This window comes from Ambystoma mexicanum, chromosome 5p (genome assembly GCF_040938575.1).
Source record: "Ambystoma mexicanum isolate Mex_15411 chromosome 5p, UKY_AmexF1_1, whole genome shotgun sequence".
In the NCBI taxonomy this organism is placed as follows: Eukaryota; Metazoa; Chordata; class Amphibia; order Caudata; family Ambystomatidae; genus Ambystoma; species Ambystoma mexicanum.
Genome location: NC_090930.1, coordinates 433,153,109 through 433,166,956, shown reverse-complemented (window position 1 = coordinate 433,166,956; position 13,848 = coordinate 433,153,109). Strand labels below are relative to the sequence as shown.

The 13,848-nt window shown below is 44.7% G+C and overlaps 1 protein-coding gene across 1 annotated transcript in view; it reads right to left on the bottom strand.

Annotated features, from left to right (window-relative positions):
* Positions 1 to 436: 436 nt before the first annotated feature.
* The window catches only part of GPC4 (glypican 4), a 227,157-nt gene continuing 213,745 nt past the window's right edge, over positions 437 to 13,848 (bottom strand). The window contains exons 5-9 of the mRNA XM_069612832.1: positions 11,639 to 11,769; positions 8,226 to 8,402; positions 7,364 to 7,503; positions 5,150 to 5,325; positions 437 to 1,809 (exon numbers count right to left, since the gene is read on the bottom strand). Of these exons, the coding sequence (XP_069468933.1) occupies positions 1,592 to 1,809; positions 5,150 to 5,325; positions 7,364 to 7,503; positions 8,226 to 8,402; positions 11,639 to 11,769 (842 nt within the window). The 3' untranslated portion in view covers positions 437 to 1,591. The remainder of the gene's footprint in view (positions 1,810 to 5,149; positions 5,326 to 7,363; positions 7,504 to 8,225; positions 8,403 to 11,638; positions 11,770 to 13,848) is intronic.

The following is a 13,848-nucleotide window of genomic DNA, read 5'->3' as shown; positions in this document are numbered from 1 at the left end:
CATTTTCAAATTTCTCAAAAATGTAACTACACTATTTACAATTTTACTCTCCCCTCCATGAAAAGTGAATGCGTAACTTTTTCAATTTCCAACATGTTTTTTTTTTTTTTTTTTTTTAAAGAAACGCATAGAATCAGAATGTGTCCATACCACCAGCACCAAGGTAATATGAATACTCGGTTACTTAAAGTAAAACACATGCCTACAGAAATGGTGAAAAGAGCGATATTTTCCATTTGTCATCATGGCGTGGCATACCAGCATGAAATGCATTTGTATGCAATCCTGAGCCGAGAACTAGCCATTACAAGCTTGTAAAAAAAAAAAATCTCCATAAAAATGGAAAAACAATACGGCAAACTGGTGCAGAACCTTCAGAGAAAAGGTAGATTGCAGAATGCTTTACAGGCACAAAAAATAACCATCGCAATCTTGATGGATTTCAAAGGCTTTTAGTGAATTTTGGGAATATACATTTCTGAACTTTCTTCTTCAAAGTGATTGTTCCCTTTTTAGTTGACAAGTTGGAATTTTCCACAACAGCTTCCATGTTCTCTGGCAACACAGGCAAAAGGGACGCTGTGGATTCTAAAATCTGACATTTCCGGACGGTCCACGGGAATGAGGGAAGAATGGTCCGGTCCGTCCTTCCCTCGGTCTTCCAAGCAACGGGCATCGTCACAGTGCCCAAATACTCCTCTCAACCACCCCGCTTGGCCGGGGTCAAGTGTACTGTTATCACAGAGCTCCAGACTCGTTGACTCTTCAATGGCGGTGTGCAGTGCTGCTACTCGGATGGCACAGGACATGCTTATCTCACCTTATTTAGGGAGATCCCGCAAAACATATAGGACCCATTAGCAATGTACATACACAACACGTGTGCATTACTGGTCTGCTTGGTATCTTAGCTGTAATTCCACAGATGGGCAGTTCCTCACCTGTGGTAATGTGGCACACCTCTGACACTATTACATGTTTCTAACGTCCTCCTTGTGTTATACATTAGAATGGAACTCACTGCAGTCTCCCGGAAACCGAAGAGCAAGCGGGATGCTTCCTGGAAGAGGGAGGTATCGTAATCATTACTCTGACCTATTAGATCTCAAAAGTCAAATGTAGATGATCAAGAGAACTCGTGCCTGTTCCTCTCTTTGGTTCAGGCTTTTTCAAGCAAGTAAGTGAACTGCAAACAGCCTGCTACAAGTGTGTACCATTCTTCTATATGGCAAAAGGATTCATAAATGCTGCTTCTGTACATACAAATCAAATATTGTTTTCAAAGTAATGCAGTGGAGTACCGAAATGCATCAAAAGCACAAATGTATAGCTAACTACAGGTCTGTATATACATGTTTTTTTTCTTGGCCACCTTTAATATTGCCTCTTGATGGACAGGACAGGCGAAGGACCTGTCCCACTCTGCGGAGCAGTAATTGAAAATAGAAAGAACACTTTAAATCCAGTGGCAATATTGTAGAAACTGTACACCATTGTCCATTAAATTAAAAAGCAAGTCACTAGATGGTATACACGTGGAAAGGTGTGCTTTTAAAAACTTTGAGACTCAAGTCTTTTCGATTGCTCAAAATTAGCTCCATTGTCTTTGCATGGCCAAGATAAAGATGCTAGCGAGAAAGACGATGTGGGACAAGGCAAAGGTGGCCGCGGCACTGGGCAGTTGCACTGGGGTACCGCTCTTTTCATTTTTTCTACCATCGATCTTCTCTTTGAAATCAATGTCTTTGGTGCAGGCCTCCTCGTCGCCTTGGCAGCCGCTTCCACTTGCTTCCCCGCTTCCATCATCACCTGCGAGAAGAAGAAAAAGTTAGAAGACTTCTGGCCACGCGCAACAGACGCTGCAGAGTACCAGCGTGTGTACAATTCTCTCAAGTGGAAGGAGGAGACCAAAATACAGTTCTAGGTATTCTTTGGATATGTACATAAGAGACCACCCACCTGACATCTTCATCCACTCCAGCTCGGACCCTCTCAGAACACACAGGCAATCCATGCACCCAGCATTCTACTGCCCAGCCATTCACTCACATGGACCACATGTCCACTAGTCTTGGTGGAAGGCCAGCAGGACAAGACAGCCATTAAAACCCCTTAAGTGCCAATGACGGGGTACCTCGTCCTTGGCACTTGACGGGTTAATGAAAGAGAAAACGTTAGAAGGCATTGTATGGTGATATACCAAAATCACCAAAAAAGACCTTGCCACTGGGGGGAGGGGGGGTGGGAAGGGGCTGGGAAACCCATGGCAGTTCAGTTTAAACTCAAGCCACAGCATCTCCCTTACAAACAAATCGTTCACTCCTTTTAAACAGTAAAGCATTCCAAGCCATCCATTTTCAAGTTGTGTTTTAAACCTCAGGGAGAATCATTCGCAGCACAGGGTCCAAAAATGAAAACAAATTAATAAAGAGTCGCGATTTTTGGATTTCGTGAGAGAAAGGAGTTTGCCGAATAGGTCTGTGCTTGGGACAAGGTGCGAGTATGGGATTGGGTTTTGGGAGGAAGAAAAAAAGATGAAGACCTTTCCAAGTCAGACCCAAGCATTTAGAGATGCTTAACACTTGCACTGGGAACTAGTCAGGAGAATTTGCATCGGCTGTGTGCTCTCGCACATTGAGCACAGGCTGGCTTTTTTTGGACAACTCCATTTTGGAACTGCTGACTTGATAGATTTACAGGGGTATGCAACCTTTAATTCTCCAGATGTTTTGGACTACAACTTCCTTCAGCCCTAGCCTGCTGAGTCAATGGTGAGGGATCATGGGAGTTGGAGAGCCAAAGGTTTCAGACCCCTATCAGAGAAGAACTGTTGTGCACTGCAAAAGTAGATACTATATTGTTGTGCCTGCGCAGTGCGCTGAAAAGCATTCACTGCGTGTAGTAAAGGGTGCATGACTTCACAGCTGTTTTAATATTATTCATCTGTTAAATTATGGTACTTTCGTAGAGCACAATAATCACCACCGTAGCAGCTTGTATGTGCTGTCAATGGGACATTTGCCTACTGATGTTGGATAAAACCTTTAGGGGGAAAATCTGTCTTGAGCAGTTTGAAAAAAATGCACCAGTTCCTCGAATGCCCTCCGTTGAGTAATGAGTGGCTTCCAGAGTCTAGGGGCCAGCACGGAGAATGATCTGTCACCAGTTCAACGTGTTTTAAAAAAAATATCCAGGTATAGTTTAGACTTGTGGATCTTAAGTCACGAGAAGGGGACTAAGGAGTCAGTTTGTCTCTCAGGAAATCTGGTCCATTTCCATGGAGATGCCACAGGGATCCAGTGCACAGTACCGAATGCTGGGCAGAAGTCAGTGCAGTGATCGAGGGCGTGTAGCAATCTTGTTGCAGCATGTTGTTGAAGTTGCTGGATATAATATGCCATATTGTGGCAGGCTCAGATAGGTGCTCTTTGACAGTCAATATATGATAGCTGATAGCGGTCTCTAGACCGCTTCCCCGAATAACTGATGTACACAAGGTCATTGCAAGTGGCGCGATGCATTGTATATGTCTGTTATTCAGGGAAGCGGCTTGGAGGCAGGCTGTAAGGCCTCCAGAGCCAGTAGAGTTAGGAGGTGGGTGAGTGGGGTTGGAGTGTGGTGGCGGGCCACACAGCCAGAGGGTGGCACGTGGGGTAGTTGGGAAATGAGAGGGCAGGCATAAAACCGACCTTGCTGGGTGGCAGTTATCGGTGCCTTCCACAACATCGGTATTTTGTTTGCGGTGTTCAGACCCCAAACTGCGATAACACTGGGAAGATAATGGAAACTAAAGAAAGACATTTAGACAGAACCACATAATTTAGACTAAAGCTCCCATCAGCTCTAGCCAGCATAGTCCATGCTAAAAGATCATGGGAGCTGTAGTCCAATAAATTTGGAGGTCTACACATTGCAGCCCCCCTGGCCTAGGGAACTCACCCACACAGGTGCCAGTTGCTCCTGGTTCTACAAAGCACAACATCTCGTCTTTTCCCACTCATCCCCTAACCACTCCCTCCTGCCCTTATTTCTCTTTCACATCAACGAGAGCACCTGGAGATCATGAAGATGGAAGCGGTGCACGGTACAAATCCAGACAACATATCATAAGATCTCTGCCAAGTAGTCCTCAGTCTCGTAAGTGTGACTCGTTGTGTGCCTGCATGAGATTTTCTCGTAGCCTTACAACAAATGGATTCCTATAGAATCTGCCTCAGTTTTGCAGCTGGCCAAAATCGGGCAAATTGCATTGGAACCTGGGTGGGGTTACTTTTACATGATCCAGTAGAAAAATTGAAAGGGTAAAAATGAGTTGTTCTCTCCTATATCCTGCCTTTGTCCACTTTACCTGGTGGCCTTTTGAATTGCATGCAGTAGGGGACCCCATAGCACACAAGTGCCAAGGTTGGTGATCTCTGCATGCAATTTTGTAAGAGAAGTCTGACTGTCTTGGACAGAAAGGGACGGCGTTGAAAAAATACTTTTGTATTTTAAACCAGGCAATGCCCACATTCGACAGGATGAATACAATGATTGATCTCTTTAAAACAAAATACCATGAGAGTAGCCACTTACCTTACATGCAAACCATCTTCAAGATTTAAAGTTCTAAAACATGCCACGTTTTCTTGGTCAAACATATCAAAATCAAGTAGCACAATAATGGCCCAAGTCAAGGGACTTTGTCAGGTGGGGGGGGGGGGGGAATATTGAAAACAAGGAAATATTTGATTTGAATATCAAAAAAGAAGACCTGGATTTCAGTCCGCTTAGAAACAGCGTGGTACATTAAAATAAAAAGTGTCAGATGGGGGAAGAGCAGGCCAGGAGATGAGATGCCCATCATGAAGCAGGGAGATTAAAACTGGATATACACTCTTCCATTTTATTAAGTAGAGTCAACATTCATTTATGGGTCATTATTACCCTGGCTGGTTGGTCGTCAACCCAAGTGGCACTAGGCATACAAAAAACGTATTCAATATTTCTATGGGGTTTTAAGCGATTTGTTTTGTGTTTTTTTTTTTTTTTAAAGGAGGAAGAAGAGGTGACCAATTTCTTGGCTTTTTGACTTGCAACCCTGTGTGTGAAGAAATTAGCAACAACCCTTATAAACTACTAGTAGAAAGATATATTTCTAAATACTTACTAATGTCAATAAAATTCACATCATTTCCATTGTACGCACTCTTCATCTTCATGGTCATCTCTCGAAGGGTGACCATTTGACGGCGAATTACCACATCTGGTTTCTTTGTGTCAACTTTTACATCCGGGTTGTTAACTTGACTGTTTAAGCCATTCCCAGTCACAGCAAACTCGTACCTGAAATACCAATTACACAGTATTGTATGAATAGGGCAGCTCACATGTTTTTCTAGAGCCCATAATATTAGTCTACAGTAACATTCTACTAGGCCATGAATACTGTGAGGAAGTACCCTTCCTATTTCTGGTGGTCGCTAGTGGGTGACCATAAGGGCCTGGTAACGCCCAAAGCCAGCTGATGGCGGTCCCCGGGAGCGGTACAGGAGGATCCCCTGATCACACTTCCTTGACTCCAGTCCCAATGGAGCAGCCGGTCCCAGAAGGTCTGACAGATCAGCCACCAATTGAGAAGGATTGCTAATTGAGAAGGGGGAGGGGTGTTCTAATGGGACTCGGGATTAGTGAAGTGAGGGATTCAGTAACCCCCCACAGAGTCCCTGCAGCTCATGCTTAGGGGGTGTGAACAGACAGCATAGGCATATACCCGGAAAGCATAGACATGGGGACGGTAATTAAGGCTCTCCCCAAAGCGCAGTATTTTCAAAACCAGAAACTAAGTAGCTACTGCTCCTTTAAGGAAAGCGAGGAGGAATGGTCCCATGGAGCTGGCAGAAACGGTTTCTTCTTTTACAGAAAAAGGTAATACTGAAAAAATGTTACTGAAAAATGTTTTCGTATTTTTCGTTTTTTTGGAAGTTCCCCCCAAACTCCCTGTTTTTCCCTGTTCCTATCCCCTCCCCATCCTCCTCTCTATCCGTTTTACCACCTTTACCCCACTATTTTTTTTTTAAATACCAAAATAAATGTCAGTAAAATTTTCGGTAATACCGTTTTTAGTAAAAAAGATTCTGTAACATCACTGCATACCGGCAGAAACTCACACTTGCTAACCCTTGTGTGGCTTCAGATATCGCTCGTAAATCTACAGAATGAAGAGGCGGGGGGGGGCGCACCTGGGCCGGAAGGCTGCCTATTGATCCTCAAACAGGGACTCTGCTCTCGTACAGTTAATAGCAGATACACTAGGGGAGTCCACCCTGATTGCAGGGCCCGAGCATGACCGCACAAGACAAGGGACTAACCAACCCCAGTCCCCACATCCGATCTGGAAGCCCTCCTCAGGGCTGGGAACCATCCAGAGTCCCTAAACCAAGAGTGCTAAAATGATGGATGCGGTTCTGCAAGTACCATGCATGCCCAAAGTATGACTAATTCCAAGTTCCCCGCACAAAGCCAGTACACCAGAGTGCCCTTAAGCCAGAGAAAGGTGGGAAGACAGGACCAGGGTACAGCAGACAGAGAAGGCCGCCCAAGGGTAGGGATGACCAATCCCCCATGCCAAGTCTGTAGGCTGTCTCCAAGGGCATAGTCTGACAACCCATCACACTGAGTCCCTTTTTAACAGAGAGATTGGAATATGGGAACAGAGCACTATAAAGTCACATTGACTCAAACCGCCATCAGTGTTTTTTGCAGTACGAGCTGGAGAGTGGACAAAAGAGCTTATTTGGAGATGGTTGGAGGAGAAAGCAGGAGACTTCTGTGGGCCCAGAGACCTGGAGCCGAGGCCCTGCTGGTGGCAAAACAGGACTCTGGAAGCTGGAGGAGACACCTAGAATACCAGACCAAGGAATCCAGAGAGTTGGAGCAGGAGGCAAGGAGGGAGGAGTGGTGGCCAAAGAGGATGAGAACAGGACAAAGTTGGCACTGAATGTGGAGAAGAACTTTAGGGTGATAGTAGTGCAGGGGAGGGCAGTGCTTAAAGGAGTCGTGTACACTGGGGGGGGAGTGAAGAAGGGAAGCACAATAGCAGTGCTCAAAGGGGAGAACAGTGATGGTAGTAACGGTGGGAAAGTGTTCTGGAAAGTACTGTTTACAAGTAGTGCTTCCACAGAACCCTGAATATTGGAATTACAAATCTGCACAGTGGGAGGATTTCCGACCGAGTATCAGAAACAAGCTCTGGACTGGGGATCGCTTTTGAATGCTTTTAGGAAAAACAGGAATTCACAACACTCTTTGCACGCAGCCCCTCCCTCCAGATTTGTTTTAGATCCAATCCCGAAAATGGAGTAATTTCATAATTGGTAGAAACCTGCTCTTCGCGCTTCCATTCCAGCATGCACCTCCTTCTTCTTCAGCGCCGCCTGCAGTCATCTTGGGACTACATATTTTGCTTGGAAGAGACGACCAAAACTTTTTTGCTGCCTTTAACTTTTCCTTAACATCAGTAACCTAATAGAAAAAAAGAAAAGAAAATAATGTAGAAAAATACGGCCTGCAGTCGTCATATTACTCTTTAATTAACGAATATATTAAAAGCACACATTTTCTCCCATAAAATTAACTTCTTGTGCACTTATTTCATCAAATGTTTTTATTTGGTTTGTAATTCGTCTTTAAACCGCATTTCTTTGGTAGATGCTTAATCGAAAGGACAGTAAATCACTGCTTAGGTAGACAGGTAGGGCAACGGGAATGCTGCTTCCTGGCTGGAGTGGGCAGGGGCATGTTGAAACACAAACATAAAATCAAGAGACAAGGCAGGCAGACATACAAAGAAAGGTTGCTAGAAAAATAATCTGGCCACAGTAGCCAAGAAGGTGACAGCACAAGCGAGTGGTCAGCAGAGAATGACGGATTCCATTGAGCAGGGCAGACTGAGGAGTGTAAAGAGGCTCACCCGCTGACTGATTACAAAAGTGGCAGTGCAACCACATACCCACCTTGCAGAGTCAGTGTGGACAAATGAGAAAGAGGCAGAGCCATAAGCTAGAGAAAATGTAAACCCATTCAGAAAAACAAGGACTTACCCACAGTAAACAACATTGGCTTAGTTGCTTGGAGGTTTACGAAGACAGGGTGGCAAAGGCACAGTGCAAAAGCAATCAGAGTTCAATAAATTACAGAAGTAAAAAAAAAAAAAATTAAAAATGAAGAAACACGTCTTCACTCACTAGTCTATCCAAACTTGTGCCGGCTGCTGTTGTTGGCCGTTCTTCGGGGTTATACGGCCTAAAGCGGGCACTGAAACCTGCCTCCGAGACAGAGCGAGCCGATCGACCTTGCCCTTGGGCTTGGCCTTGAGCTGGTCCCTGAGGAGCGGCTTTCGGTTGTCCACATCCTTGGAAAACCTAGAAGGAAATAAGGCATCGATGGTATAAGAAGTTTTCGTCATACTGTCAACAAAGGATTCCGCAAACACAACTACATGGACAGTGCCATTATCTGCTGGGTGTCCCTGTAATAACTACACAAAGCCGACATTTGCATTAGGAGACTGAGCCCCAAGGTACTTATTGGGGAGTAGGATGGATGGAAAAAGGGTTTTCTGAAAATAGGGGAACGCTTAAGATCGGACACCTTACTTGCTGCATTCAATATCAAGCCTGCTTCCAATTACAAAACGCTTGCAATTCTTAAGTAAAATACGTGTACAATACAGACAAACATTACACATTTATAATGGAACAGAAGGACCCCTTTGTTAGAGTTGCTTGTTAATTCATTGTAAAATGATTCTGAAAAGCACTAGTACACACGCCTGGACCTTTGAAATGATGCAACTCGATCATTATAATTTGTACAAGACCCATTCTGTGCAATTGAGAAAAACGTGGACTAGATTGTGTTTTATGAGCAAATGCACACGCCACCACTAAGAAATCTTACTAATAGTTTATTTGCACATTTCGGTGCATAACTATTCCCACCACAACCAAATATTTTACCTCGCAAGTAGGCATTTTCGATATTAACCATTAAGTTGCATACTTGAACAATAAGGAACAGAAAGGTGCGGTCACAACACGGGTCATACATGTTATCCTTATCTTGCCATCACAATGCAAAGCATGAAAGGGCCCCATGCAAGGGCCCCTCCGGCAGACCTGGAGCACGGCCTTTTTCTCATTTCTATAGCACTTCAACTATTAAAATTAAATCACAAAAATGTTTTTACACATTTCTACGTGCCCAAATGTGCCAGGACAAAAAAGGTGTTTTGACAACACTTGGCAAGGTTGGATGGGTAGAAGATTTGAAATAAAATGTGCGGCACCAATGTGCAGAATCGTTTCAGCAGGTTGTCTTGGAGGACCGAGAGCTTACGTGCCATCCTCAGTGTCCTTGGACTCCACAGAAAGCTCCTAAGGTAACTCATTTACCCAGAGGATGAACTAGAGGAACACCAGTGCTCATCTTCCTAGTGTTTTATGTGGCCTTAAAGCCTCTGGAGGGCTGCCATTCTAAGAGGCGCGTGCCACATCCTGGTAGCGCAGGCTCACATCATAGAGGGGGTGCCGATCATCATGGTTTTATCTCAGGCCATGGAGGGCTTCAGTAAGTGTCCTTGCAGAGCCGGATGAGGTTTACACTGCATTTCTTTTTTTATACTTTTCCTCAAACAAGAGAGAAACGTTTTCCTTGACTTTGTTGGGACCATGTTGCCGCTCCTATTGTTCCACCATGCCAGTTTTGTTTGTTTATTTTATTTATATAGGATGCCTGACCCAGGGGTATCTGGGCGCTTAAAGTGAAGAAGACGTTACATGACACAGTTAATAGTTTCAAAAGGGGTGAGGAGTTTTTGGTGTTGTGACAGCCGGTCCTCTGCGCACCTCCTATTAATTTTTATTGGTTAGCCTGGCACATGGTTTGTCTGGGTACCAACTCCTAGGTCCCCAGTTGATTTGATGCTTGGTAGGGTGACAAACCTTTGTTAATTGTGGGCGCTGGCTGGGTTTGATAGTCCAATTGCCGAGAGATCCGACAGTATAGTAATAGTCCAGTCCTGGGGTGATTTGCGTGGTAGTTTACTTGTGTTTTCACAATATAATAGACAATAGCCTTTGGTGCCAATTTTGTGAAACAAAAGAAAAAGCCGACACGCGTTTCAACCGAAGTCTTTATCAAGGCAAAGATCAAGTGGCAGCAGACTCGAGTTCGAGCTGGTGGCTGGCGGCCCAGGTTAGGGTTCCAGGTGGAGGCGAATTTGCAGACGCCAGCGGACCGTGAACACGCAGCGTCACCATGGCGAGAGATAGGCTAACCAGCCTCCATCTGGAACCCTAACCTGGGCCAGCAGCCACCAGCTCTAACTCGAGTCTGCTGCCACTTGATCTTTGCCTTGATAAAGGATTTGGTTATTTGATGTGATCAGGATGAAAACTGTATAGCCTCTAATGAAAAGTTATTATGTGTACAATTGGACTGTTTGTATATGGCTTCGTAATCACCTGCATAAAAAATGTACATATGAACTAATTGAGCAGGTCATCCTGGTAGCACCATTGGAATATTATTAATGTATTTCAATACATTTTTTTTTTTTAAATGGTGGATGAACTTTGCCCTTTTTCCAAGATGTGTGCATAATCGTGAACTTTCTCCTCCAAACCCACCGACTTGGCTGGAGCAGCATCTTTCATCTTCACGAATCTTCAGAGACTGGGATACTAGCTAGGCACCAATCACCGCTCTAGTACAAGATCTCATAACCAATGAATGGGTCAAGGAGAGATCATCTTTGGCCATAAGTCAGGTCTTAAAACTGGCGTAGCCAGAGACTACCAATTCAATTATTTGCTACTCAAGGAAAAAATCCACTACATGTGAAGGGAAACCTGTAGATAAAAGGCCTCCAAGCGGAGAGGCAGACCAGGCAGGAATGGTGGCACGGCTTCCAATCTCCACTGATCCACAAATAAAGGATCTGCCTTAGGGGGACGAACAAGGGACATTCATTAGAGGGGCACGCATGCATTGTACAGTTGGTCTTCCATTTCGCTCAATGTTTGCGATAAACTTTGCAAAAGTCAACAATCTGAAGGGGATGTGTGGCAAATACAAAGCATTGTAGTAAGGGTTGATGGACGTTGTAGTCCAAATCATCTGGAGACCCAAAGGTTTCCAGCCCCAAAGGTTTCCAGCCAGGATTTGCGCTGCTATAGACCATTCTATTTGCACAATTTGAACATGAGTTTTTTTTTTTTTTGCCATAGGATAAAGTGTTATATTGTTGTTTCGTGCCCATCATTTTCAATGATCGTGCTGCAAAGTTGTCTCTAAATCCGCATTACCTGGGTGCGAGTCCTAAAATTACTTTTCCAAAACAATTACCAGCCAGTGGTTCTCTGTGAACCTTTGAATGCCATTTCAAAGTAGTAACTCGGTGGTGTAAAATGTGTAATAAGAAAGAGAAAATGAACACATAGTTGTACATATTTAGGCATAATACCCTAAACAGGAATGCAAATGGCTGAGACTAAGTTGGGGGAGGGAATAGTGAATTAGCACGGTAGAAACCTTGAAAAAAGAACCATGGTTAATTTATCTCAAACTTGCAAGAGGCCGTCTTTTCAAGCTATACCTTTTGGGTGACTTGCATGCTATTCTCCTGCATGTTCATGATGGCATCTGAAATCTTCACGTCAATGGGATCCATGACCGACTCGATGTTAAAGGGGCCTTCCAGCCTTTCGGCCACGAGCAGCATCGAATCTGCACAGAGAGAGAGGAGAGAAGGAAACTGCAGTCAGTGTCTGCGGTGCAGGTCGCGGCAGTGGGCATCTTCCAGTACAGCGTTAGAGGTAAAGAAGAGGGAAAATGCACGGAAAGGTTAATGCACCTTAACCCCTTAAGTGCCAGGCTATTATGCAAGTCTATGCAAAAAGGACGTGCATACTCATCCTTGGCACTTAGATATCCAAGCAATGTTGGATCTCTAGCAAAAATATTGTGTTCCAGCCATGGTATTTAGTTAGTGAGTTTTATTTGTGTTGCTGTTTTTTGCTGACCCCTTTCTGTGCACTTGGAAATCGAAGGCCTTGGCTTGCAATGTGCTCCTGCGCGTGGCTGTACGCAGGACACAGTGAAGCCAAATCAGAAATTTCACGCACCCAAACCTTTAAATGCAAGAACATAAAACTCTGCCTAAAATGGTGAACACAATGGAGGCCCAGAAGCAACAGAAAGAAGCAGATTCAGAGAACTGCACGATGGAACCCTTGGCTGCTGCATAATTCGGCAGTCAAAAGCAGCAGCAACCGGGAATGTGTTTGTATGGCCTGTGGAGCGAGATCATGCAGTCCAGCAATGGAAAAAATAACAGCATACTTAATTGTTATAGTTTAGGAAACGGTAATTTTATAAAAACGCAGGTCATAGAAGACCACACGTTAACACCTGATTTGTCAGAAACTCCGAGCTTTGAGGATCCACAAATGAGTCGCAAGGGCAACAACTGAGGTCTGAATTCTTCAATCGTGATCAGAACTGGCACAAAGCATTCAGCCTGCTGAAGACAGATTCGAGGCTGGGCATGTCACTGCTGAAAAATGGCGGCAAGCCCGTGAGTGCGTGGCCGGCCCCAGTGTGGGAAGGAGTTAGTCACTGAGAAGGCACTGCTGACCGACCGGCAGCTTGTCTGCTTCTGACATGGATTCTGGCAGCGGATCTTGCTTGCTTGGGCGAAAGCTTGAGCTAGCTGGCAGCAATCTGTCGGAACAGCCGCTAGAAGTAAGGCAGGCAGCATGGCTCCAGGGAAGCAGTTCTGCTGGAGCACGGAAGCAAACCCGTCCAAGAAGCACATTTCATAACTGCAGCGTTTGGTGGGAGTAGCCGCTGCCCAACGCGCATTCAAAACGTCCCCTAAAAAATGGAAGGCTCACAAACATTTTAAAATAGTTTTTTAAAATATTTTCTTTTGCAGTCATAGTGCTAATTTGCTGCAATTGTAAACAGATGGCCAAGGTGTCAACAGAGGGTGCTGTTTTTTCCACAGAAATTTGAAATCAAGCCCCATGGTATGGTACGGATTGTCCAAATTGCACCTTCTCAGAGGCGGCATAAACAATTGCAACTGCCACGTCTTTGGCCTCGCTGCACCAAGAAGTTTGATTAAGTGCACGCAGAGTTTGAAACTCAACTTTCCGCAAAAAGTCTAGAGTATACGTCAAAGGATACGTTCCCACGGTCTGATGCGCAAAGTGACGATTACCAGGGGTAATTTATTACCAGGGGTAAGTATGACTTACCTTTAACTTAAACCGGGGGAGGGCTATGGGAGTTACAAACTAAATTACTCCAAAAAACTCTGATTACTCGACCTCATTCGAGCAGACGAGAGCCACTTGGCGTACCTTCTTTAGTGAATCGAATGGCCCTCTTCGGGATTAAGTCAAGAGTAAGCCAGGTTTACTGCTGGTAACGTTTGTGAACCGGGCCCAAAGACTCTGGGAAGCAATTTTTCTGCAATTGCTGAAAGTCTGGCCCTGCAGTTTTTCTGCACGGTCTCGATTCTTTTCAGAAAAAAGGGGACAAAATGCAAGTGAAACAGGCACATAGGTATGTGTACAAGAGTTAGCGTGTGTTCACATGACCTACAGAAGACCAGGACTGGGACTAACGGTTTCAAAAATCTCGGGAGGACAGCTCAGGGGCAACGTGCTCACCTTGGAAGCAAGACGACTCTGAGCACTGCAGGTTCGATCCGCAAATCCCTGCTTAGAAACCTCTGGGTATTAAGCGCGTTATAAATAGCCTATCATAATCATAATCAAAAATACCCTCCCAGAGGGA